Here is a 27,452-nt window from a genome sequence, read left to right as displayed (position 1 = left end):
TTTGATTTGTTAAAAAAGTTTGAAATATCCAATAAATGTCGTTCCACTTCATGATTGTGTCCCACTTGTTGTTGATTCTTCACAAAAAAATACAGTTTTATGTCTTTATGTTTGAAGCCTGAAACGTGGCAAAAGGTCGCAAAGTTCAAGGGGGCCGAATACTTTCGCAAGGCACTGTACTTGTAGATCCAGGTTAAATGCATCGGATTTATTCGTAGTCTAATCCTTCACAGAATGGCACATCTCAAGCCTGCATTAATAGATACAGTACAATGAACTAAATGGCAATAGAGGTAAGACATAATGATACTGGATACATTTTAAAATGGTGACTTTTATATCTGGCAAGCTAAAGTGGAAAAATCGTTCATCATATCCGTCCAACCGAAACGTCCCATTGTTGACAGTGGACACACAGTAAAACCCACATATCTCATTTCGCTCTGCTCCAGTAACAGAGTACAGACAATATCCTAGGCACAAGGTGGACACAGTAAGGAAGAGAGTGGAACTTTCCAAGTTCCTCACCAAACCAGGTAAGCATTGTATTTGTAATGGAAACCCAGCTACCTCTTTGTCTAGTAAATGTACTTATCAGTAATAATGTGTAAATGTACTTATCAGTAATAATGTGTAAATGTATGTATCAGTAATGATGTGTAAATGTATGTATCAGTAATAATGTGTAAATGTATGTATCAGAAATGATGTGTAAATGTATGTATCAGTAATAATGTGTAAATGTATGTATTAGTAATGATGTGTATGTATCAGTAATGATGTGTAAATGTATGTATCAGTAATAATGTGTAAATGTATGTATCAGTAATGATGTGTAAATGTATGTATCAGTAATGATGTGTAAATGTATGTATCAGTAATAAAGTGTAAATGTATGTATCAGTAATAATGTGTAAATGTATGTATCAGTAATAATGTGTAAATGTATGTATCAGTAATAATGTGTAAATGTATGTATCAGTAATGATGTGTAAATGTATGTATCAGTAATGATGTGTAAATGTATGTATCAGTAATGATGTGTAAATGTATGTATCAGTAATGATGTGTAAATGTATGTATCAGTAATGATGTGTAAATGTATGTATCAGTAATGATGTGTAAATGTATGTATCAGTAATGATGTGTAAATGTATGTATCAGTAATGATGTGTAAATGTATGTATCAGTAATGATGTGTAAATGTATGTATCAGAAATGATGTGTAAATGTATGTATCAGAAATGATGTGTAAATGTATGTATCAGAAATGATGTGTAAATGTATGTATCAGAAATGATGTGTAAATGTAGGTATCAGACATGATGTTTAAATGGATGTATCAGAAATGATGTGTTAATGTATGTATCAGAAATGATGTGTTAATGCATGTATCAGAAATAATGTGTTAATGTATGTATCAGAAATGATGTGTAAATGTATGTATCAGACATGATGTGTTAATGTATGTATCAGAAATGATGTGTTAATGTATGTATCAGAAATGATGTGTTAATGTATGTATCAGAAATGATGTGTTAATGTATGTATCAGAAATAATGTGTTAATGTATGTATCAGAAATGATGTGTATGTATCAGTAATGATGTGTATGTATCAGTAATGATGTGTAAATGTATGTATCAGTAATGATGTGTAAATGTATGTATCAGTAATGATGTGTAAATGTATGTATCAGTAATGATGTGTAAATGTATGTATCAGTAATGATGTGTAAATGTATGTATCAGTAATGATGTGTAAATGTATGTATCAGAAATGATGTGTAAATGTATGTATCAGAAATGATGTGTAAATGTATGTATCAGAAATGATGTGTAAATGTATGTATCAGAAATGATGTGTAAATGTATGTATCAGAAATGATGTGTTAATGTATGTATCAGTAATGATGTGTAAATGTATGTATCAGAAATGATGTGTTAATGTATGTATCAGAAATAATGTGTTAATGTATGTATCAGAAATAATGTGTTAATGTATGTATCAGAAATAATGTGTTAATGTATGTATCAGAAATAATGTGTTAATGTATGTATCAGAAATAATGTGTAAATGTATGTATCAGAAATAATGTGTAAATGTATGTATCAGTAATAAAACTAAAACTGGCGAGTGTAGAGAGTATAGAGATATTGTTATCCACGTCGGCACCAACGATGTTAGGATGAAACAGTCAGAGATCACCAAGCGCAACATAGCTTCTGCGTGTAAATCAGCTAGAAAGATGTGTCGGCATCGAGTAATCGTCTCTGGCCCCCTCCCGGTTAGGGGGAGTGATGAGCTCTACAGCAGAGTCTCACAACTCAATCGCTGGTTGAAAACTGTTTTCTGCCCCTCCCAAAAGATAGAATTTGTAGATAATTGGCCCTCTTTCTGGGACTCACCCACAAACAGGACCAAGCCTGACCTGCTGAGGAGTGACAGACTCCATCCTAGCTGGAGGGGTGCTTTCATTTTATCTACCAACATAGAAAAGGCTCTAACTCCTCTAGCTCCACAATGAAATAGGGTGCAGGCCAGGCAGCAGGCTGTTAGCCAGCCTGCCAGCATAGTGGAGTCTGCCACTAGCACAGTCAGTGTAGTCAGCTCAGCTATCACCATTGAGACCGTGTCTGTGCCTCGACCTAGGTTGGGCAAAACTAAACATGGCGGTGTTCGCCTTAGCAATCTCACTAGGATAAAGACCACCTCCATTCCTGTCATTATTGAAAGAGATCATGATACCTCACATCTCAAAATAGGGCTACTTAATGTTAGATCCCTTACTTCAAAGGCAATTATAGTCAATGAACTAATCACTGATCATAATCTTGATGTGATTGGCCTGACTGAAACATGGCTTAAGCCTGATGAATTTACTGTGTTAAATGAGGCCTCACCTCCTGGCTACACTAGTGACCATATCCCCCGTGCATCCCGCAAAGGCGGAGGTGTTGCTAACATTTACGATAGCAAATTTCAATTTACAAAAAAAAAAATGCCGTTTTCGTCTTTTGAGCTTCTAGTCATGAAATCTATGCAGCCTACTCAATCACTTTTTATAGCTACTGTTTACAGGCCTCCTGGGCCATATACAGCGTTCCTCACTGAGTTCCCTGAATTCCTATCGGACCTTGTAGTCATAGCGGATAATATTCTAATCTTTGGTGACTTTTAATATTCACATGGAAAAGTCCACAGACCCACTCCAAAAGGCTTTCGGAGCCATCATCGACTCAGTGGGTTTTGTCCAACATGTCTCTGGACCCACTCACTGTCACAGTCATACGCTGGACCTAGTTTTGTCCCATGGAATAAATGTTGTGGATCTTAATGTTTTTCCTCATAATCCTGGACTATCGGACCACCATTTTATTACGTTTGCAATTGCAACAAATAATCTGCTCAGACCCCAACCAAGGATCATCAAAAGTCGTGCTATAAATTCACAGACAACACAAAGATTCCTTGATGTCCTTCCAGATTCCCTCTGTCTACCCAAGGACGCCAGAGGACAAAAATCAGTTAACCACCTAACTGAGGAACTCAATTTAACCTTGCGCAATACCCTAGATGCAGTTGCACCCCTAAAAACTAAAAACATTTATCATAAGAAACTAGCTCCCTGGTACACAGAAAATACCCAAGCTCTGAAGCAAGCTTCCAGAAAATTGGAACGGAAATGGCGCCACACCAAACTGGAAGTCTTCCGACTAGCTTGGAAAGACAGTACTGTGCAGTACCGAAGAGCCCTTACTGCTGCTCGATCATCCTATTTTTCTAACTTAATTGAGGAAAATAAGAACAATCCGAAATTCCTTTTTGATACTGTCGCAAAGCTAACTAAAAAGCAGCATTCCCCAAGAGAGGATGACTTTCACTTCAGCAGTGATAAATTCATAAACTTCTTTGAGGAAAATATTATGATTATTAGAAAGCAAATTACGGACTCTTTCTTAAATCTGCGTATTCCTTCAAAGCTCAGTTGTCCTGAGTCTGCACAACTCTGCCAGGACCTAGGATCAAGAGAGACGCTCAAGTGTTTTAGTACTATATCTCTTGACACAATGATGAAAATAATCATGGCCTCTAAACCTTCAAGCTGCATACTGGACCCTATTCCAACTAAACTACTGAAAGAGCTGCTTCCTGTGCTTGGCCCTCTTATGTTGAACATAATAAACGGCTCTCTATCCACCGGATGTGTACCAAACTCACTAAAAGTGGCAGTAATAAAGCCTCTCTTGAAAAAGCCAAACCTTGACCCAGAAAATATAAAAAACTATCGGCCTATATCGAATCTTCCATTCCTCTCAAAAATTTTAGAAAAGGCTGTTGCGCAACAACTCACTGCCTTCCTGAAGACAAACAATGTATACGAAATGCTTCAGTCTGGTTTTAGACCCCATCATAGCACTGAGACGGCACTTGTGAAGGTGGTAAATGACATTTTAATGGCATCGGACCGAGGCTCTGCATCTGTCCTCGTGCTCCTAGACCTTAGTGCTGCTTTTGATACCATCGATCACCACATTCTTTTGGAGAGATTGGAAACCCAAATTGGTCTACACGGACAAGTTCTGGCCTGGTTTAGATCTTATCTGTCGGAAAGATATCAGTTTGTCTCTGTGAATAGTTTGTCCTCTGACAAATCAACTGTAAATTTCGGTGTTCCTCAAAGTTCCGTTTTAGGACCACTATTGTTTTCACTATATATTTTACCTCTTGGGGATGTTATTCGAAAACATAATGTTAACTTTCACTGCTATGCAGATGACACACAGCTGTACATTTCAATTAAACATGGTGAAGCCCCAAAATTGCCCTTGCTAGAAGAATGTGTTTCAGACATAAGGAAGTGGATGGCTGCAAACTTTCTACTTTTAAACTCAGACAAAACAGAGATGCTTGTTCTAGGTCCCAAGAAACAAAGAGATCTTCTGTTGAATCTGACAATTAATCTTAATGGTTGTACAGTCGTCTCAAATAAAACTGTGAAGGACCTCGGCGTTACTCTGGACCCTGATCTCTCTTTTGAAGAACATATCAAGACCATTTCAAGGACAGCTTTTTTCCATCTACATAACATTGCAAAAATCAGAAACTTTCTGTCCAAAAATGATGCAGAAAAATTAATCCATGCTTTTGTCACTTCTAGGTTAGACTACTGCAATGCTCTACTTTCCGGCTACCCGGATAAAGCACTAAATAAACTTCAGTTAGTGCTAAATACGGCTGCTAGAATCCTGACTAGAACCAAAAAAATGGATCATATTACTCCAGTGCTAGCCTCTCTACACTGGCTGCCTGTGATAACATGCGTCTTGGTGAGAGGTGTAGGAGTCAGGCGCAGGAGAGCAGGGATGTCTGAGGAGCGTGTTTAATAATAGTCCAGCAATGCAAATGGCACAGAACAAAAATCCCAAAACTACGCTCTCGAATAATCGTGCAAACACACGGAGGAACTAACACAGTTCCGACACTTTACATACACGTGCGTAAATGCGAAAAAACAACAAACATCAAATACCATCGAACGCAATACACACAAGTCTAATCCTGCACGAATTACGGCAGGTAACAGCTGCCCTATATACCCACAGAAATCAAAGCAATTGAAAACCAGGTGTGAAAAGGAACACAGACAAAACAACCAGAAAAAGAAAAAGGGATCGGTAGTGGCTAGTAGACCGGCGACGCCGAGCGCCGAGCGCCGCCCGAACAGGGAGAGGAGTTACCCCCGGTAGAAGTCGTGACACTGCCTGTCAAAGCAAGGGCTGATTTCAAGGTTTTACTGCTAACCTACAAAGCATTACATGGGCTTGCTCCTACCTATCTCTCTGATTTGGTCCTGCCGTACATACCTACACGTACGCTACGGTCACAAGACGCAGGCCTCCTAATTGTCCCTAGAATTTCTAAGCAAACAGCTGGAGGCAGGGCTTTCTCCTATAGAGCTCCATTTTCATGGAATGGTCTGCCTACCCATGTCAGAGACGCAAACTCGGTCTCAACCTTTAAGTCTCTACTGAAGACTCATCTCTTCAGTGGGTCATATGATTGAGTGTAGTCTGGCCCAGGAGTGGGAGGGTGAACGGAAAGGCTCTGGAGCAACGAACCGCCCTTGCTGTCTCTGCCTGGCCGGTTCCCCTCTTTCCACTGGGATTCTCTGCCTCTAACCCTATTACAGGGGCTTAGTCACTGGCTTACTGGGGCTCTCTCATGCCGTCCCTGGAGGGGGTGCGTCACCTGAGTGGGTTGAGTCACTGATGTGGTCATCCTGTCTGGGTTGGCGCCCCCGCCCCCGCCCCCCCCCCCCCCCCCCGCCCCCCCCCCCCTTGGGTTGTGCCGTGGCGGAGGTCTTTGTGGGCTATACTCAGCCTTGTCTCAGGATGGTAAGTTGGTGGTTGAAGATATCCCTCTACTGGTGTGGGGGCTGTGCTTTGGCAAAGTGGGTGGGGTTATATCCTTCCTGTTTGGCCCTGTCCTGGGGTGTCCTCGGAATGGGCCACAGTGTCTCCTGACCCCTCCTGTCTCAGCCTCCAGTATTTATGCTGCAGTAGTAGTTTATGTGTCGGGGGGCTGGGGTCAGTTTGTTATATCTGGAGTACTTCTCCTGTCCTATTCGGTGTCCAGTGTGAATCTAGGTGTGCGTTCTCTAATTCTCTCCTTCTCTCTTTCTCTCTCTCGGAGGACCTGAGCCCTAGGACCATGCCCCAGGACTACCTGACATGATGACTCCTTGCTGTCCCCAGTCCACCTGGCTGTGCTGCTGCTCCAGTTTCAACTGTTCTGCCTTAATATTATTCGACCATGCTGGTCATTTATGAACATTTGAACATCTTGGCCATGTTCTGTTATAATCTCCACCCGGCACAGCCAGAAGAGGACTGGCCATCCCACATATGCTCTCTCTAATTCTCTCTTTCTTTCTCTCTCTCGGAGGACCTGAGCCCTAGGACCATGCCCCAGGAATACCTGACATGATGACTCCTTGCTGTCCCCAGTCCACCTGACTGTGCTGCTGCTCCAGTTTCAAATGTTCTGCCTTATTATTATTCGACCATGCTGGTCATTTATGAACATTTGAACATCTTGACCATGTTTTGTTATAATTTCCACCCGGCACAGCCAGAAGAGGACTGGCCACCCCACATAGCCTGGTTCCTCTCTAGGTTTCTTCCTAGGTTTTGGCCTTTCTAGGGAGTTTTTCCTAGCCACCGTGCTTCTACACCTGCATTGCTTGCTGTTTGGGGTTTTAGGCTGGGTTTCTGTACAGCACTTTGAGATATCAGCTGATGTACGAAGGGCTATATAAATAAATTTGATTTGATTAATAATGTGTAAATGTATGTATCAGTAATAATGTGTAAATGTATGTATCAGTAATGATGTGTATGTATCAGTAATGTATGTATCAGTAATGATGTGTAAATGTATGTATCAGTAATAATGTTTAAATGTATGTATCAGTAATAATTTGTAAATGTATGTATCAGTAATAATGTGTAAATGTATGTATCAGTAATAATGTGTAAATGTATGTATCAGTAATAATGTGTAAATGTATGTATCAGTAATAATGTGTAAATGTATGTATCAGTAATAATGTGTAAATGTATGTATCAGTAATGATGTGTAAATGTATGTATCAGTAATGATGTGTATGTATCAGTAATGATGTGTATGTATCAGTAATGATGTGTAAATGTATGTATCAGTAATGATGTGTAAATGTATGTATCAGTAATGATGTGTAAATGTATGTATCAGTAATGATGTGTAAATGTATGTATCAGTAATGATGTGTAAATGTATGTATCAGTAATGATGTGTAAATGTATGTATCAGTAATGATGTGTAAATGTATGTATCAGTAATGATGTGTAAATGTATGTATCAGTAATAATGTGTAAATGTATGTATCAGTAATAATGTGTAAATGTATGTATCAGTAATGATGTGTATATATCAGAAATAATGTGTAAATGTCATTGTAAATCACCAGCTTGTTTCATGTGGCTGTAAATATGCGTCTCTTTACTTTGGAGCCGCCGCCAACGCACCATCCCCTCTGTGTCGCTCTCTCCCTCTGTCTCCCTCTCTCATTTCAAGTCCAATAATCTTTGACTGAGTCATGTGGAAATACAGAGAGAAGTAGAATGTTGTCTCTCTCGCTCTCTGTAATGTTAAACGGGAGGAACAAGGTCAGAGCTGTTGAATGGATATCTGATCTTAGGGGGTTTCACATGTCCTGGGTGTTGCATGGCTTCTTTGTTGGACTCTGTCCATTCTAAACATGAAGGTTTCAGTCCCTCTTGTTTAAGTTAAGAGGCAACGCCAAGATTCAGGTGCTACAAGTTAAGTTAATAAACATATTGGACAGAAGGGTCAAATCAGATGTTTTCTGTTTTAGTATTGTCCTGAATTCACCTGAAATGTATTTGGGCTTTGTTTTACCTGGATTGTGGTCAGAATTTGATACATGTTCTTTCTTCTTACAATTCTCTCACAAAGGAAAGTCTTTTGATTCGATTCAGTCAAAACCGGACATTTCGTTTCTGTGGTAAAGGTTGAGGAAAACTTCCTTGCCCTGCACAAAACCTCACCCTCATAAGCGTTCAAAGGCAGCGTTTACCTTTGCAAGAAGGAACTTACCCCGGATAACAGATCTGATTGAATAGGCCAGGGTTTCCCATACTTGGTGCACGTTTTGGTTTTAGCTCTGGCACTACACAGCTGATTCACATAGTCAACTAATCATCAAGCTTGGATCATCTGTGGGTCCCGAGGATGGAGTTTGGGAAACTCTGGAATAGACTCCTAGATTGTGAGCTGGTTTGGTATGTTGAATGGTGAGGTTAGTTATCTTGTGACTTATCTTGTAGATTCTTCGATTAAACTCAGCTGTTCATAATGCCATTCATGACATCTTCCTTTACCCCAATCAAAGTATTCCCTGCTTAAAGATACCATATGTATATGAAAACAAACCAGCCCTCCTATTACTATTATGGACAGTTATTAGTTATCATTTTTATGGTCAACTATGTCAAGTCAAATGTATTTTTAAAGCCCTTTTGACATCAGCAGATGTTCTAGGGTCTCTTGGCCTTAACCAGATAGCCCAGATATCTCCTCAGCTAGGAATGTTAGACATTTCCTAGTTATCTACGCGAGTTGCCATAGATATCTGACGGACCAATGGCAATGACCTGCGTGTGGGTCCTCAGCTCTCATTGGTTCAAAAATAGGATTTTTGCAAGAGGAATTTGAGTGGAAGAGAAGGAGGCGGGTGCAGTAAGTGCAGTTTTGTTGTTGTAAGGGCAGTTTAGCTACTTGCTCACCTTTCGTTCTGACTACTGGTTGTCTTTGTCACAGGTAGGAACTAGTACTATTATTATTTGTCTGAGTGTGTATATTAGTGACCATATTGCCAAATTACAAAAATGTGAGTGACTTTAGAGTGGTTTCTGTTTTTTGGGCAGGCATCCTTTATGAATTTCAGACTTTTATGATGTGGGCTAAGTTCAAGTTTTATTGCCACATACACAAGTATAGTGAAATGCAAGCTCTATCAAACAGTGCAGTAATCAATATCAAAATAGTATAACAAATACAAATATATATAAAGAAAAGCCAAGAAATAAGAAAGAGGACATTGGTTACACTTTCTATGAACCACCTGTATATAAGGCATATTTAATGCATTTATAGTGCCTTCTACACTATAAAGCATTTTTAGACTTAATAAACCTTAATTACAGGTGGTGATTGTGTAAAACACACTTCTATAAAGGCTATCAATGCATTTAACAACATTTAACAAATGCATTTCATTTGACTTATGATGGCTCATGACTGCTTCGGTGATCAAATCTGAGTTTTCAGCAATGACACGTTCCCTCATTCCTCACATGTCTGCATTCATGCGTGAAACAGTGGTGTAGTTGTATTAAATGGTCTCTCTCGTTTCCTCTTTCGTAGGTGAAATTCAGACATGGACATGGAGTACTTGCCATCCTACGTGAGTGTTAGGAATCTCTGTCCCCTTTGTCTATCCATCTTTCATCTCTTCTTTATCTGTCGACATCTCTGCATCTTAGTTTCGTCACTTTTTCATTCGTCTTACCTGTCCTACCGCCTCTTTTTCCTGCACGATGGTTGACGATTGTACGTTTAGAATTCTTACAATCCTCCATTGTGAAATGGAAGCGTGTGAAACCTTCAGGATAATGCCCGCCCAGGCAAAATGCACATTTGCCGGTTTCACTCCCCTCTCTCTCCCTCACAGTCCTCATCTTGTCACTGTTTGGCTGAGCTCTCTCTCACTCCCCTTTCTCACTCCCCTCTCTCTCCCTCACAGTCCTCATCTTGTCACTGTTTGGCTGAGCTCTCTCTCACTCCCCTTTCTCACTCCCCTCTCTCTCCCTCACAGTCCTCATCTTGTCACTGTTTGGCTGAGCTCTCTCTCACTCCCCTTTCTCACTCCCCTCTCTCACCCTCACAGTCCTCATCTTGTCACTGTTTGGCTGAGCTCTCTCTCACTCCCCTTTCTCACTCCCCTCTCTCTCCCTCACAGTCCTCATCTTGTCACTGTTTGGCTGAGCTCGCTCTCACTCCCCTTTCTCACTCCCCTCTCTCTCCCTCACAGTCCTCATCTTGTCACTGTTTGGCTGAGCTCTCTCTCACTCCCCTTTCTCACTCCCCTCTCTCTCCCTCACAGTCCTCATCTTGTCACTGTTTGGCTGAGCTCTCTCTCACTCCCCTTTCTCACTCCCCTCTCTCTCCCTCACAGTCCTCATCTTGTCACTGTTTGGCTGAGCTCTCTCTCACTCCCCTTTCTCACTCCCCTCTCTCTCCCTCACAGTCCTCATCTTGTCACTGTTTGGCTGAGCTCTCTCTCACTCCCCTTTCTCACTCCCCTCTCTCTCCCTCACAGTCCTCATCTTGTCACTGTTTGGCTGAGCTCTCTCTCACTCCCCTTTCTCACTCCCCTCTCTCTCCCTCACAGTCCTCATCTTGTCACTGTTTGGCTGAGCTCTCTCTCACTCCCCTTTCTCACTCCCCTCTCTCTCCCTCACAGTCCTCATCTTGTCACTGTTTGGCTGAGCTCTCTCTCACTCCCCTTTCTCACTCCCCTCTCTCTCCCTCACAGTCCTCATCTTGTCACTGTTTGGCTGAGCTCTCTCTCACTCCCCTTTCTCACTCCCCTTTCTCACCCGACTCCTTGTCCTTCCACTTAACTATTTTCTTCACCCTCTTCCATTTTGTCCCCTTTCCAATGCCTTTTCTCTGTCTTACCCTTCCCCTCTATCTGTCTATTTCCCCTATTGTCGCCCTCTATCCTCTCCTCCATTGGCCTTGCCCTTCCTCTCTCACTCATTATTTCGCTGGTCCTCTCCTAGGAGATGTCCTGGGGTACCTTGGGTACTATAAGGCCCTTCCTTAACTTTCATGCTAAGAGAGATGCTCTGAACATTCAGGCTGCTCTGGAACAGAAAGGTACAGCCTCAGTCATCATAACTCATAATGATTATAAAGTATATGGGCTTCAAGGCTTGTTTTGTTCTACCCTTGGGTATTAAAAATGATTTGCATTATTTTATTTAAAAAATTCTTAACAAGATCTCCTTTTCCGGTCTGATTACAGATGCACCTACTCTGATAAAAATCCTGACCAACCGCAGCAATGCTCAAAGACAAATCATCGCTCAGATCTTCAAAACCATCACCGAGAAGGTAACTAGTAACTACAATACTGGGACATGGTTACCCACTTCAAATCCTAAACTCAGCCATTACAGCTAAAAATTCCAAACTGACCATAGTTCAGACACACTGACTATGTGTTGTCCCCCTGAACCAGGAGCTGTCCTCTGGGCTGAAGAAGGCCCTGTCTGGGGAGTTGGAGAATTTGCTGTTGGCCTTGCTGATGACCCCACTGCAGTTTGAGGCCTATCGTCTGAGACAATCCATGGAGGTGAGGGATGGTGGGACAGATGGAGACAGGAGAAAGAGGGTGGAAGGGAGAGATAGAGAGAGAGAGAGAGAGAGAGAGAGACTTTTTAAATAAAACAAATACCTTTATTGGTCCAATAATTTACATCACTTTAGTACACTCTTTACTACATTGTAACAGTAATAAACAGTTCAAACCAAGCCACTCCTCGTCGTCCACTGTACATAGAACCCCACACCTCTACAAGGTCCCCCAGATGGTTCACCACAGTAAGCATTATCCAGTGTCAGCCAAGCTCTGTGATCCTTACATCCCACCCGCTGCATCTCATACTTTCTGGTCTTCAACACTGCCATTTTTAACTAGGACATCCTGCTCTGCCCCACTGTATCCCCCCAGTAAGTCTAGGACATCCTGCTCTGCCGCACTGTAGCCCCCCAGTAAGTCTAGGACATCTTGCTCTGGCCAACTGTAGCCCCCCAGTAAGTCTAGGACATCCTGCTCTGCCTCACTGTAGCCACCCAGTAAGTCTAGGACATCCTGCTCTGGCCCACTGAAGCCCCCCAGTGGGAAAAAGGACATCCTGCTCTGGCACACTGTTGCCCCCCAGTAAGTCTAGGACATCCTGCTCTGCCCCACTGTAGCCCCCCAGTAAGTCTAGGGCATCCTGCTCTGGCCCACTGTAGCCACCCAGTAAGTCTAGGACATCCTGCTCTGGCCCACTGTAGCCACCCAGTAAGTCTAGGACATCCTGCTCTTGCCCACTGTAACCCCCCAGTAAGTCGAGGATATCTTGCTCTGCCCCACTGTAGCCCCCCAGTAAGTCTAGGACATCTTGCTCTGGCCCACTGTAGCCCCTGAGTAACTCTAGGACATCCTGCACTGGCCCACTGTAGCCCCCGAGTAAGTCTAGGACATCCTGCACTGGCCCACTGTAGCCCCCCAGTAAGTCTAGGACAACCTGCTCTGGCCTACTGTAGCCACCCAGTAAGTCTAGGACATCCTGCTCTGCCCCACTGTAGCCCCCCAGTAAGTCTAGGACATCCTGCTCTGGCCCACTGTAGCCACCCAGTAAGTCTAGGACATCCTGCTCTGCCTCACTGTAGCCACCCAGTAAGTCTAGGACATCCTGCTCTGCCCCACTGTAGCCACCCAGTAAGTCTAGGACATCCTGCTCTGCCCCACTGTAGCTACCCAGTAAGTCTAGGACATCCTGCTTTGCCCCACTGTAGCCACCCAGTAAGTCTAGGACATCCTGCGCTGGCCCACTGTAGCCACCCAGTAAGTCTAGGACATCCTGCTCTGGCCCACTAGCCCACCAGTAAGTCTAGGACATCCTGCTCTGGCCCACTGTACCACCCAGTAAGTCTAGGACATGCTGCTTTGCCCCACTGTAGCCACCCAGTAAGTCTAGGACATCCTGCTCTGGCCCACTGTAAGCCCCCCAGTAAGTCTAGGACATCCTGCTCTGGCCCACTGTAGCCCCCCATTAAGTCTAGGACATCCTGCTCTGGCCTACTGTTGCCCCCCAGTAAGTCTAGGACATCCTGCTCTGCCCCACTGTAGCCCCCCAGTAAGTCTAGGACATCCTGCTCTGGCCCACTGTAGCACCCCAGTACATCTAGGACATCCTGCTCTGGCCCACTGTAGCCCCCCAGTAAGTCTAGGGCATCCTGCTCTGGCCCACTGTAGCCACCCAGTAAGTCTAGGACATCCTGCTCTGGCCCACTGTAGCCCCCCAGTAAGTCTAGGGCATCCTGCTCTGGCCCACTGTAGCCCCCCAGTGGGAAAAAGGGCATCCTGCTCTGGCCCACTGTTGCCCCCCAGTAAGTCTAGGGCATCCTGCTCTGGCCCACTGTAGCCCCCCAGTAAGTCTAGGGCATCCTGCTCTGGCCCACTGTAGCCACCCAGTAAGTCTAGGACATCCTGCTCTGCCCCACTGTAGCCACCCAGTAAGTCTAGGACATCCTGCTCTGGCCCACTGTAGCCCACCAGTAAGTCTAGGACATCCTGCTCTGGCCCACTATAGCCCCAGAGTAAGTCTAGGACATCTTCCACTGGCCCACTGTAGCCCCCGAGTAAGTCTAGGACATCCTGCACTGGCCCTCTGTTGCCCCCCAGTAAGTCTAGGACATCCTGCACTGGCCCACTGTAGCCCCCCAGTAAGTCTAGGACATCCTGCTCTGACCCACTGTAGCCACCCAGTAAGTCTAGGACATCCTGCTCTGACCCACTGTAGCCCCCCAGTAAGTCTAGGGCATCCTGCTTTGCCCCACTGTAGCCACCCAGTAAGTCTTGTACATCCTGCTCTGGCCCACTGTAGCCCCCCAATAAGTCTAGGGCATCCTGCTCTACCCCACTTTAGCCCCCTAGTAAGTCTAGGATATCTTGCGCTGGCCCACTGTCACCCCCAAGTAAGTCTAGGACATCCTTCTCTGGCCCACAGTCGCCCCCAAGTAAGTCTAGGACATCCTGCTCTGGCCCATCTCCTCATAACCAACCCTTCCCTCTTCTCCCAGTTCACCTCAAACAATAAAAAAGCCATGCTAACCTCCTCCACATCTCCCTCCCTCTTGACAAACACTGCCACATCATCAGCATAAGCCAGCACTTAACTGAACCCTACCTACTGTCCCCGGAACTGGCATCCCCTACAGCCTCTCCCTCAGCCTACACAGCAGTGGTTATATAGCTAGACAGGAGAGCTGACTCGAGAGTGGACACACCTGTCTAATCCCTCTTCTAACTGGGACTGGCCGGCTCAGCCCACCCCCCACATTTACCATAACTGAAGCCCCAGAGGACAATGATCTAAACCCACTACCCAGGCCAAATGCTTTCATGTTCCTAAACAGATAGCCATGCCACACTTTCAAAAGTTTTATCTTCATCAATAGAAATGAGTACAAGATCCTGATAATACATCCTAGTGAAGTCTGTGAGGGAGGGCAGGTGCATGGAACATTGATCAGACATACTGTAAATGTGCAGATGAGCAACATACAGTAATTGAAATGAGAAAGTGTATTTTTATTATATCCAGGGCATTGGCACAGATGAGGAGGGTTTGCTAGAGATTCTGTGCACCAGGTCACCCAAGGCGCTTGCCAACATCACCTCCACCTACAAGGAGCGTAAGTTACAACACTTCAAGGATATTATAAAAGACACCATTATCTATATCGCTGCAATCCCTTCATAACACCGCAATGGCAGAATTGCTCTTCCATCAATACAGTTCTACTGTGATATGTTCTAATGAGATCATCACCAAAGTATTCAGAGGCCAAATAATGTCCCCATAACTTGTGTGTGTTTAGAGTATGATAAGGATCTAGAGACGGACCTGAAGGGTGAGACCAGTGGGGACTTTGCCAAACTCGTCCTGGCCTTACTCAAGGTAAACCTTTGTCCCTCTCCTCTCCCGGACAGAAATCCTCTTCACTCGAGCCTTGTTATAAGACACCAACAAGATCCTCTGAAAGATTGTCTGATAAATGACTAAATTGTACATGTACATTTTAACCCTTGTGTAGTCTTAGCACTCTGTAAACTCCCCTTGTCCTAAGGGTAAAAAAAATTACCCGCCTTCAATAAACCCCTAAAATAAAGCAGCTTAATTGAATTTTAAACCCCAAATCTATTTTGCATGAAGAAACAACCGGTCATTCATCACAAACTTTGTGAATATCTGGGTTTTACCTCTTCACAATGCAGAAAGACTGCATTTAATCAGTGGACACCACTTTTTATTACAACACACCTGTCATAATTGTTTTCTTTACTAAAGTAGAGGTTTATTATTATTGCTAAAGGTACTGCATATGTGTAAACATACATTTTTAGCAAGATATAGCACATGTTCAGCCTAAGAAAATAGCAGAAATGTGCAGAAAGTAGTTTTGAATGCATTTTATTGAAGGGAAACAATAACAGTCTTGAACTTTTTTGGCAACATAGTGATATATTCTTATATACTGTACAATGAGGAATTCAACTCCCATTTTTTTAACCATTGCCCCCACTCACAAGGTGTATAAACAACAACAATAAATAAGAATAAAATAATAGATACAAAACAAAAACATGAAGAACATTAATCAATCAACTCTAATTAGCACATGTAGGACAGTATGCAAGTGTGTGTGCATGGACTTTGCAGATGTATTTCTCACATGTGCAGCACATAGTATTTGTTTTACAGTCCTTCTTTGGGGGGCAGAATTGGCATCTCCTCCTCTTGCTGCCCCAGCTACAGCCTCAGGTGGATCAGGACAAGATTCAGCCCCCTGAACAGCTTTCACAAGCGCTGCAGAGGATGCTCTGCGGGGGAGGTGCTCCCTTCTTTGAATGTGTGGGGTTATAAGTACCTGTCCCAGCTGCTTCAGGAACACCCTCCACTTGTTCCACTTATCAGGCATCCAGGTAGGGTTGATATTGTTCCATATCATGAAGGCATTGCATGAGGACACATCAATGATATAATGGAAGATGACCACCAGGGGCCAGCGGGCAGTCCTTCAGCTGTAAGTTCCAATCATCTTGTCCAGGTTGTCCACACCTCCTTTGTTGTGGTTGTAGGCCAGGATGATGTCTGGCTTCCTCTTCTCACAATCACTGATCTCAGCCGTTTTGTGCAGTGGACGACCACATTCCTTTTTCTTTTTAGGGCGTTAAGATACTAGAGTGGTGGTGGGGGTGAAGGCAAACTTTGATGAGAAAGCCTCTCCCCCTTGTTGCAAGGAGTGCAGGTGGGAGCTCAAGTTTGTTTTTTAGTACTGTGCCAACCATGGTGATCTTCCTCTTCAGGAGCTGCTGGTTGTGTGCATTTTGTTTTTTGTGTGTTTTTATGGTGTGCAAATGATTTTATAACTGCCGGGACAGAAATGACCCCAAGACAATCTTTGTACCCTGGTGGTGTACAGCTTTCATGGAAATATGAACAAAGGCAATGTTTCACATTTTTTTAATGTTGGGATCACTCAAGGAAAAGCAATCAAATTTCAAGTTGAAATATATCATTTAGGGGGTTTTCTCTGCTTCTAAACATAGTGGCTGGTCATTTTTAACCCATAAATCTTCTTAGGGCTGCAATCCCGTTAACGGGATCGATATGACAACAGCCAGTGAAAATGCAGGGCGCCAAATTCAAAACAACAGAAATCTCATAATTAAAATTCCTCAAACATACATGTATCTTATACCGTTTTAAAGGTAATCTTGTTGTTAATCCCACTACAGTGTCCGATTTCAAATAGGCTTTACAGCGAAAGCACCACAAACGATTGTTAGGTCAGAGCCAAGCCTCAGAAAAACCCTGCCATTTTTCCAGCCAAAGAGAGCAGTCACAAAAAGCACACATAGAGATAAAATGAATCACTAACCTTTGATGATCTTCATCAGATGACACTCAAAGGACTTCATGTTACAAAACACATGTATGTTTTGTTTGATAAAGTTCATATCTATATTTTTTTTAAAGTATAAATTGGCGCGTTACGTTCACGAGTTCCAAAAACATCCGGTGATATTGCAGAGAGCCACATCATTTTACAGAAATACTCATTATAAATGTTGATAAATACAATTGTTAGACATGGACATATAGATATACCTCTCCTTAATGCAACCGCTGTGTCAGATTTCAGAAAAACTTTACGGAAAATGCAAACCATGCAATAATCTGAGACGGCACTCAGAAAATAAATAAAATTATCCGCCATGTTGGAGTCAACAGAAATCAGAAATCACATTATAAATATTCCCTTACCTTTGACGATCTTCATCAGAATGCACTCCCAGGAATCGCAGTTCCACAATAATTGCTTGATTTGTTCGATAATGTCCATTATTTATGTCCAAGTAGCTACTTTTGATAGGGCGTTTAGTACACAAATCCAAACGCTCGTGCAGGTCCATACGAACGTCGGACAAAAAGTTATATTACAGGTCGAAGAAACTTGTCAAACTAAGTATAGAATCAATATTTAGGATGTTGTTATCTTAAATCTTCAATAAAGTTCCAACCGGAGAATTCCTATGTCTGTAGAGAAGCCATGGAACGCAGGTCGCTATCATGTGAAATGCGCGTGACCAGGAACTGGCTCTCTGCCAGACCACTGACTCAAAGAGCTCCCATCCGGGCTCTACAACACAGTATAAGCTTCATTCAAGTTTCTAAAGATGGTGGACATCTAATGGAAGCCCTAGGAAGTGCAACTTTATCCACATCCCACTGTGTATTCACAGTGGGATACTGTGCAAACTGTGTTGAAAATCGACCAACCTCAGATTTCCCACTTCCTGTTTGGATTTCTTCTCAGGTTTTTGCCTGCCATATGAGTTCTGTTATACTCGCAGACATCATTCAAACAGTTTTAGAAACGTCAGAGTGTTTTCTATTCAACACTAATAATACTATGCATATACGGTGTATTAGCAACTGGGACTGAGGAGCAGGCCGTTTACTCTGGGCACCTTTCATCCAAGCTACTCAATATTGCCCCTGCAGCCATAAGAAGTTAAGACAACACAAGGGTTAAATAAGCAAATCATATAATTAAAAATGTTTAGAAATACTGATCTTGATCCCACTCTCTTCCTCTCTATTCCTCTACTGCTTCACACTCAATAGAAGAAAAAGGTAGTAGGAATGGTGCAAAGAGACACAGAGGTACGTACAGTGTGTAAAGCACGAGTGTACTACACCATGTATTTTTGAGTGGTGTGTGTGTGTGTGTTTAATCGTATGTGCTTGTGAATGAGCAGGCTCTCGCTGAAGCTATCAATCAGGCGAAGGCAGATCCTGGACCATGGATCACCATTCTGACTACCAGAGACTCTGAACATCTTAACAAAGGTGTGTGTGTGTGGTTTTACTGTGTATGCATGTGTGTGGGCCTTTTTTAGATTGAACTTTATGTAACACTGTTGTGTTGTGCGTGCAGTGTTCGTCAATTTGGAGAGTGAGAAGCAAGAGACAGTGGATAAAGCAATAGAGAAAGCATTCAGTGGAGATGTGAGACTTGGGCTGAAAACATTGGGTAAAACACTGGAATGTGTGTGCATGTGTGTGGGTATGCATCCCTGTGTGTGTGTGTGTGTGTGTGTGTGTGTGTGTGTGTGTGTGTGTGTGTGTGTGTCATGTGTTTCATGTGTTTCATGTGTACATCTATCTTACATCATATGCTTACATCATTACTAATGAAATGGATGTCTGGTGAAAACGTGCCCACAAGCAGCAGAGCACAGAGTGCACTGTACACACAGTAGAGGTATGTGAATATGGGCAGGGACTCACACACAAAGGATCACTAACCTTTCTCTCTGATAACAGTGCGTTGCATACAGAGCCCAAACCTCTACCTGGCTCAGAGACTGGAGACCATGAAGGTAAACGTGTTCCGAACACATGAGTCCGTCTGTCCGTCCGTCTTGTCTGTCTTTGGGGGTGTTTGGTTGGTTAAACTCTGTTTGTACCCTCCAGGCAGCCATAGTCCAGGGGGTGATGGTGTCCCACAGTGAGGAGGATCTGCTGTGTGTGAGAGTGGCTTATCTCAGACAGACGGGCACCTCACTCTATACAGCCCTACAGGTCAGGCACACACATACGCATGGACACACACACACACACACATATACAATCATATGTACACTGTATGTGTACCCAGTGGTGTAGTGGGGTCTACAGGCAGGTATACCCACTATACCCACAAAAATGGGCATTGCCTATACTCACGTCTTCATCCCCACTGATACGAATCAAAGTATTGTAGTAGAGGTATACGCCGTATCATATATTATATTACGGGAGACAATTTTAGTGCTCATCAATGCATTCTCTACCAGAACATTGGTTGGCCCTGTTTGATGTCACATAGGTTAATACAGTGCTGTGTTTTCCCACTGTACCTAACAGCAATACTAAACTTTAGACATCTGAGTTACCACCCCCGGTTAAATCAGCTTTTAGTTTTCTTGCACCTTATTTGTAGAATAATCTTCAAATGTTCTTAAATTTGAGGTTCTGGTGCCTAGAGGGCATTTCAGAAAGCTGATTGAGGATGTTATTACTGATGAATGTGTTCGTTTTTTATGGACGTTTTTCTTCTTCCTGCTTGCATTTTGCATCTGTATTTTGATGTGGGTATTTTCTGTAGTTCAGGACTCATCTGTGAAAGAGATCTTGGTCTCAATATGACTCCCTGATAAAATAAAGGTTCAATCAAAAAAAAATATGATGTAGAACAAATAGAGAAATCATGCATAAAGAAGCCTACAGAAATGCAGCTCTCAAACCCTTCTTCTCCGTCTTACATACCCAACTATAACATCTTCCGTCAAGATAGAACTGCCAAAGGAGGAGGAGTTGCAGTCTACTGCAGAGAGAGCCTGCAAAGTAATGTCATACTTTCCAGGTCCATACCCAAACAGTTCGAACTACTAATTTTGAAAATTACTCTCTCCAGAAATAAGTCTCTCACTGTTGCCGCCTGCTACCGACCCCCCTCAGCTCCCAGCTGTGCCCTGGACACCATTTGTGAATTGATCGCCCCCCATCTAGCTTCAGAGTTTGTTCTGTTAGGTGACCTAAACTGGGATATGCTTAACACCCCGGCAGTCCTACAATCTAAGCTAGATGCCCTCAATCTCACTCAAATCATCAAGGAACCCACCAGGTACAACCCTAACTCTGTAAACAAGGGCACCCTCATTGACGTCATCCTGACCAACTGGCCCTCCAAATACACCTCCGCTGTCTTCAACCAGGATCTCAGCGATCACTGCCTCATTGCCTGTATCCGCTACGGAGCCGCAGTCAAACGACCACCCCTCATCACTGTCAAACGCTCCCTAAAACACTTCTGTGAGCAGGCCTTTCTAATCGACCTGGCCCGGGTATCCTGGAAGGACATTGACCTCATCCCGTCAGTTGAGGATGCCTGGTCTTTCTTTAAAAGTAACTTCCTCACCATTTTAGATAAGCATGCTCCGTTCAAAAAATGCAGAACTAAGAACAGATATAGCCCCTGGTTCACTCCAGACCTGACTGCCCTCGACCAGCACAAAAACATCCTGTGGCGGACTGCACTAACATCGAACAGTCCCCGCGATATGCAACTGTTCAGGGAAGTCAGGAACCAATACACACAGTCAGTCAGGAAAGCTAAAGCCAACTTCTTCAGGCAGAAGTTTGCATCCTGTAGCTCCAACTCCAAAAAGTTCTGGGACACTGTGAAGTCCATGGAGAACAAGAGCACCTCCTCCCAGCTGCCCACTGCACTGAGGCTAGGTAACACGGTCACCACCGATAAATCCATGATTATCGAAAACTTCAACAAGCATTTCTCAACGGCTGGCCATGCCTTCCGCCTGGCTACTCCAACCTCGTCCAACAGCTCCCCCCCCCCCCGCAGCTACTCGCCCAAGCCTCTCCAGGTTCTCCTTTACCCAAATCCAGATAGCAGATGTTCTGAAAGAGCTGCAAAACCTGGACCCGTACAAATCAGCTGGGCTTGACAATCTGGACCCTCTATTCCTGAAACTATCCGCCGCCATTGTCGCAACCCCTATTACCAGCCTGTTCAACCTCTCTTTCATATCGTCTGAGATCCCCAAGGATTGGAAAGCTGCCGCAGTCATCCCCCTCTTCAAAGGGGGCGACACCCTGGACCCAAACTGTTACAGACCAATATCCATCCTGCCCTGCCTATCTAAGGTCTTCGAAAGCCAAGTCAACAAACAGATCACTGACCATCTTGAATCCCACCGTACCTTCTCCGCTGTGCAATCTGGTTTCCGAGCTGGTCACGGGTGTACCTCAGCCACGCTCAAGGTGCTAAACGATATCATAACCGCCATCGATAAAAGACAGTACTGTGCAGCCGTCTTCATAGACCTTGCCAAGGCTTTCGACTCTGTCAATCACCGTATTCTTATTGGCAGACTCAGTAGCCTCGGTTTTTCGGATGACTGCCTTGCCTGGTTCACCAATTACTTTGCAGACAGAGTTCAGTGTGTCAAATCGGAGGGCATGCTGTCCGGTCCTCTGGCAGTCTCTATGGGGGTGCCACAGGGTTCAATTCTCGGGCCGACTCTTTTCTCTGTATATATCAATGATGTTTCTCATGCTGCGGGCGATTCCCTGATCCACCTCTACGCAGACGACACCATTCTATATACTTCCGGCCCGTCCTTGGACACTGTGCTATCTAACCTCCAAACGAGCTTCAATGCCATACAGCACTCCTTCCGTGGCCTCCAACTGCTCTTAAACGCTAGTAAAACCAAATGCATGCTTTTCAACCGTTCGCTGCCTGCACCCGCACGCCTGACCAGCATCACCACCCTGGATGGTTCCGACCTTGAATATGTGGACATCTATAAGTACCTAGGTGTCTGGCTAGACTCTAAACTCTCCTTCCAGACCCATATCAAACATCTCCAATCGAAAATCAAATCAAGAGTCGGCTTTCTATTCCGCAACAAAGCCTCCTTCACTCACGCCGCCAAACTTACCCTAGTAAAACTGACTATCCTACCGATCCTCGACTTCGGCGATGTCATCTACAAAATTGCTTCCAACACTCTACTCAGCAAACTGGACGCAGTTTATCACAGTGCCATCCGTTTTGTCACTAAAGCACCTTATACCACCCACCACTGCGACTTGTATGCTCTAATCGGCTGGCCCTCGCTACATATTCGTCGCCAGACCCACTGGCTCCAGCTCATCTACAAGTCCATGCTAGGTAAAGCTCCGCCTTATCTCAGTTCACTGGTTACGATGGCAACACCCATCCGTAGCACGCGCTCCAGCAGGTGTATCTCACTGATCATCCCTAAAGCCAACACCTCATTTGGCCGCCTTTCGTTCCAGTTCTCTGCTGCCTGTGATTGGAACGAATTGCAAAAATCACTGAAGTTGGAGACTTTTATCTCCCTCACCAACTTCAAACATCTGCTATCTGAGCAGCTAACCGATCGCTGCAGCTGTACATAGTCTATTGGTAAATAGCCCACCCATTTTCACCTACCTCATCCCCATACTGTTTTTATTTATTTATTTTTCTGCTCTTTTGCACGCCAATATCTCTACCTTTACATAACCATCTGATCATTTATCACTCCAGTGTTAATCTGCATAATTGTAATTATTTGCCTACCTTCTCATGCCTTTTGCACACAATGTATATATAGACTCCCCTTTTTTCTACTGTGTTATTGACTTGTTAATTGTTTACTCCATGTGTAACTCTGTGTTGTCTGTTCACACTGCTATGCCTTATCTTGGCCAGGTCGCAGTTGCAAATGAGAACTTGTTGTCAACTAGCCTACCTGGTTAAATAAAGGTGAAATAAAAAAATAAAAATAAAAAAAACATCACCCACTATTGACTTCATGTGAACTACAGATGTAAGAGCTTACTTTGTGATTTGATTTGATCACTCATTTGATGTTTTAAAAAGGCTTCTAAAGTTTTTAAATACCATTTTGGAAATTCAGACCCCTACAAAAATAACCATTAATTCTAATCCACATAATAATTCACATTTCCTGTTGCTGCAGGATTATTTTCCTGCTGAAGTAAACTAGATCCAATTAAGATTCTACATCTGTACAATCCCAACGCTGTGTATTACGTTTAGAAACGTCAATAATCATTGCTTTCAAACCGTTTAAAAAAAATCATATGCTGATATGCCTCTTATCTTTCATATCAGAGAGAAATATGATTTCACATTTTAAAAAGATTCACTTACTGTAGCAGTTTGGCACAGATCCACACGGCTGCTGTGCCTCCAGCCGAAGAACGACGCTTCACCTCAATTTCCTCCCCAGTTGCACTCCCTTTTCTGACGCAAACTTCTCCAATGACGTCATCACGCTAGAGCAGGGCTGTCCATCCCTGTTCCTGGAGAGCTACCGTCCTGTAGGTTTTCACTCCATCCCTCATCTAGATTACCTGATTCTAATAATTAGCTGGTTGAGAAGCTGAATCAGGTTAGTTACAACTGGGGTTGGAGTGAAAACCTACAGGAGGGTAGCTCTCCAGGAACAGGGATGGACAGCCCTGCGCTAGAGCATCTTAGCATCCCTATTGCATCCCAGAGCAAATCTAAACAGACATTGTCATTTATTATAGGTTATATTAACTAGGTCTTTTATTTAGTTTTCCTCATAACATATTTGATCATTTCTGTGTATTTATACTTGTCTTCATTTCTTGTTGTATATGTATTTTTGTGTTCTTTAATGTCTTCCTCAACTAATTGCTGCACCTGGTCGTTCATCAGAGCCTTCTGTGGACCATGTGTTGTTCTCCAGGACGAGGCTGATAAATCAGTCCACAAAATCACAGTCGATTGTAATGCAATCATCAGGCAGTGAAGTGTAGATGGAAAGTGTGTCAAGTAATTTGGAACTGATTTTTATTTCTTTAAGGTCCATCTGAAATATGTTCAGCTTAATGGCAAAGAGAAATGTTGTTGTCATAAGTCATGTCTGATATACGCTACCGTTCAAAAGTTTGGAGTCACTTAGAAATGTCCTTGTTTTTGAAAGAAAAGCATTAGAATTAGAAATTAGAATAATTAGAAAGTAAGTTCAATATGGGCATATATAGTTTGAAAATAGTAATTATGACTTTGTGGCTGTGTTAACTAGTGATGACCGTGCAAGGATGGTCTACCAGTCTCTTAACATCCAATTTGTGAGAGTGAAAAGCTGAAAGAAATTTAGGACAAAGTATAAATTTTTCTCACACAGGGTGCCTTTCCTTCACCGGGCTGGCCATTTGGGAAATTTTGGGCAGAAATAGAGTATGCCCACTTCTCCAGGCACCACTACACCACTGTGTGTACCCACCAGATGTAATGCACATTTAGACTCCCACATGTACACACACACTTATCTGCATGCCAGTAGCACATCTGTTTGAGGAATGAAAAACAAAATCTATGTATTTATTTCCTGTAACAAATACAGTAGAAAGGCATGTCAATGAAAGTACCTATTTACAGTATCTCAACCAAGCAGCACAGTCTTTCAATAAAACTAATTACAATTTTTTTTTATTTTATGTTCCAATGTTTTTCAACAGAAACAATTCAAAGGTGATCACCTACAAGCACTGCTGGCTATCTGTCGATCTGAAGACTAAAGGAATGAGTTTTGTGTACAATTTCACATTAGCTCAGCCTACACATTACTATTCACATTTGAGTATTTACAGTAGACAGATGTAGGATCTTAATTTGAGCCAGTTTGCTACAGCAGGAAAATAATCCTGCAGCAACTGGATATGTGAATTGTTATGTGGATTATAATTAATACCAAATATTGTAGCGGTTGATACATTTTCGTGAGGAAAAATCAAGTCTGAAATCAAGTGAAAATTACAAACTTCAGAAGTCTTTTTAAACATTACATTCCCTGCAATTGCAGGAAAGTTCTCCTTCAACACGGGGATCAAATTAAGATCCTACATCTGTATTGCTCTATGTCTCATTCCTGCACGGTAATGCAAGAAAATCTAACTTTGTCCTATTGCTAATGCTCATAATGCCTAATGTCACAGTAAAGTCACACCTTCAAGTGTACTTTCATTTGAAGTGTACTTCCATACATACTTTTATGAAAATAAAAATTGGATTACAATGAAGTATATTTTCTACAACGTTCATTCCTTCTAGCCAGTGCATTTAAAAAACAAGCACACAAAAATGGTCTAAAAGGGCAGTGGAGGCAAGTTCCTAAAACCGGCAACAAATATCTGCGCAAAGAATTTGACCCTTTGGTGACTGTTTACAACAAATTCAAGTTTAAGAACAACTTGCTTCTCTCCTAATATGTCCATATGCAAAGTTTAACCTCTAACATGAAACGTCAATGACTGGAGTTCCAGTAGAGAAAAATCCATACTTCCAGATGCATATTTGCTTTGCTCATTAGCTTTGGTTTCATTCATAGCCAGTCAGTCTATTTAGCCTGAGCAATACAAGCTCCAGGCCAGGGGGGTTGCACCGCTTAGAACCCCGAGGTGTAGAGCAGAGGAGGCACCACAGAACACAACAGAGATGCTCTGGTTGCTCGTCTGCCACTTGGTGTGGTGGGTGGGACATGTGCTGCTGTTGTAGGAGCAGTGGTTGTAGTAGGAGCAGCGGTTGTAGTAGGAGCAGCGGTAGGAGCAGGAGCAGCGGCTGTAGTAGGAGCAGGAGCAGCGGTTGTAGTAGGAGCAGCGGTAGGAGCAGGAGCAGCGGCTGTAGTAGGAGCAGGAGCAGCGGTTATAGTAGGAGCAGGAGCAGCGGTTGTAGTAGGAGCAGGAGCAGTGGTTGTAGGAGCAGGAGCAGCGGCTGTAGTAGGAGCAGGAGCAGCGGTTGTAGAAGGAGCAGGAGCAGTGGTTGTAGTAGGAGCAGGAGCAGCGGTTGTAGTAGGAGCAGGAGCAGAGGTTGTAGTAGGAGCAGGAGCAGTGGTTGTAGGAGCAGGAGCAGCGGCTGTAGTAGGAGCAGGAGCAGCGGTTGTAGTAGGAGCAGGAGCAGTGGTTGTAGTAGGAGCAGGAGCAGTGGTTGTAGTAGGAGCAGGAGCAGCGTTGTAGTAGGAGCAGGAGCAGCGGTTGTAGTAGGAGCAGGAGCAGCGGTTGTAGTAGGAGCAGGAGCAGCGGTTGTAGTAGGAGCAGGAGCAGCGGTTGTAGTAGGAGCAGGAGCAGTGGTTGTAGTAGGAGCAGGAGCAGTGGTTGTAGTAGGAGCAGGAGCAGTGGCTGTAGTAGGAGCAGCGGTTGTAGTAGGAGCAGTGGTTGTAGTAGGAGCAGGAGCAGCGGCTGTAGTAGGAGCAGGAGCAGTGGTTGTAGTAGGAGCAGGAGCAGTGGTTGTAGTAGGAGCAGGAGCAGTGGTTGTAGTAGGAGCAGGAGCAGCATTGTAGTAAGAGCAGGAGCAGCGGTTGTAGTAGGAGCAGGAGCAGCGGTTGTAGTACGAGCAGCGGTTGTAGGAGCAGGAGAAGCAGTTGTAGTAGGAGCAGGAGCAGTGGTTGTAGTAGAAGCAGCGGTTGTAGTAGGAGCAGGAGCAGCGGTTGTAGTACGAGCAGCGGTTGTAGGAGCAGGAGAAGCAGTTGTAGTAGGAGCAGGAGCAGTGGTTGTAGTAGAAGCAGCGGTTGTAGTAGGAGCAGCGGTTGTAGTAGGAGCAGGAGCAGCGGCTGTAGTAGGAGCAGGAGCAGTGGTTGTAGTAGGAGCAGGAGCAGTGGTTGTAGTAGGAGCAGGAGCAGCGGTTGTAGTAGGAGCAGGAGCAGCAGTTGTAGTTGTAGTAGGAGCAGCAGTTGTAGTAGGAGCAGGAGCAGTGGTTGTAGTAGCAGCAGGAGCAGTGGTTGTAGGAGCAGGAGCTGCGGTTGTAGGAACAGCCGTTGTTGGAGCAGCCGTTGTTGGAGCAGCTGTTGTTGGAGCAGCCATTGCAGGAGCAGCCGTTGCTGGAGCAGCCGTTGTTGGAGCAGCCGTTGTT

The 27,452-nt window shown here is 43.8% G+C and overlaps 1 protein-coding gene across 2 annotated transcripts; it reads left to right on the top strand.

The window, feature by feature from the left end:
• The first annotated feature begins 396 nt into the window (after window positions 1-396).
• On the top strand, window positions 397-25,628 carry LOC139372591 (annexin A14). Of its 2 annotated transcripts, none has more exons than XM_071112337.1 (13): window positions 397-536; window positions 9,990-10,029; window positions 11,411-11,507; window positions 11,656-11,744; window positions 11,872-11,985; window positions 15,008-15,098; window positions 15,285-15,364; window positions 18,599-18,637; window positions 18,733-18,823; window positions 18,912-19,007; window positions 19,301-19,356; window positions 19,451-19,558; window positions 25,067-25,628. In XM_071112337.1, the coding sequence occupies exons 2-13, from the start codon at window positions 10,003-10,005 to the stop codon at window positions 25,124-25,126; spliced, it is 948 nt and encodes a 315-aa protein (XP_070968438.1). In that variant the 5' UTR covers window positions 397-536; window positions 9,990-10,002; the 3' UTR covers window positions 25,127-25,628. The 2 variants fall into 2 exon arrangements, with proteins under 2 accessions (XP_070968438.1, XP_070968437.1); XM_071112336.1 differs by lacking the exon at window positions 397-536 and adding an exon at window positions 9,270-9,383.
• Window positions 25,629-27,452: the final 1,824 nt, after the last annotated feature.

The sequence above is a fragment of the Oncorhynchus clarkii genome, chromosome 18 (assembly GCF_045791955.1).
Source record: "Oncorhynchus clarkii lewisi isolate Uvic-CL-2024 chromosome 18, UVic_Ocla_1.0, whole genome shotgun sequence".
NCBI lineage: Eukaryota > Metazoa > Chordata > Actinopteri > Salmoniformes > Salmonidae > Oncorhynchus > Oncorhynchus clarkii.
The sequence above is the reverse complement of the archived record's forward strand: the minus strand, read 5'-3'. Positions and strand labels throughout refer to the sequence as shown.

Coding starts and splice junctions, on each gene's coding strand:
- LOC139372591 (XM_071112337.1), top strand. CDS start 10,003: ATGGACATGGAGTACTTGCCATCCTAC. Junction 11,745..11,871: donor TCAAAACCATCACCGAGAAG/GTAACTAGTAAC, acceptor CCCCTGAACCAG/GAGCTGTCCTCTGGGCTGAA. Junction 19,357..19,450: donor AGAGACTGGAGACCATGAAG/GTAAACGTGTTC, acceptor TGTACCCTCCAG/GCAGCCATAGTCCAGGGGGT.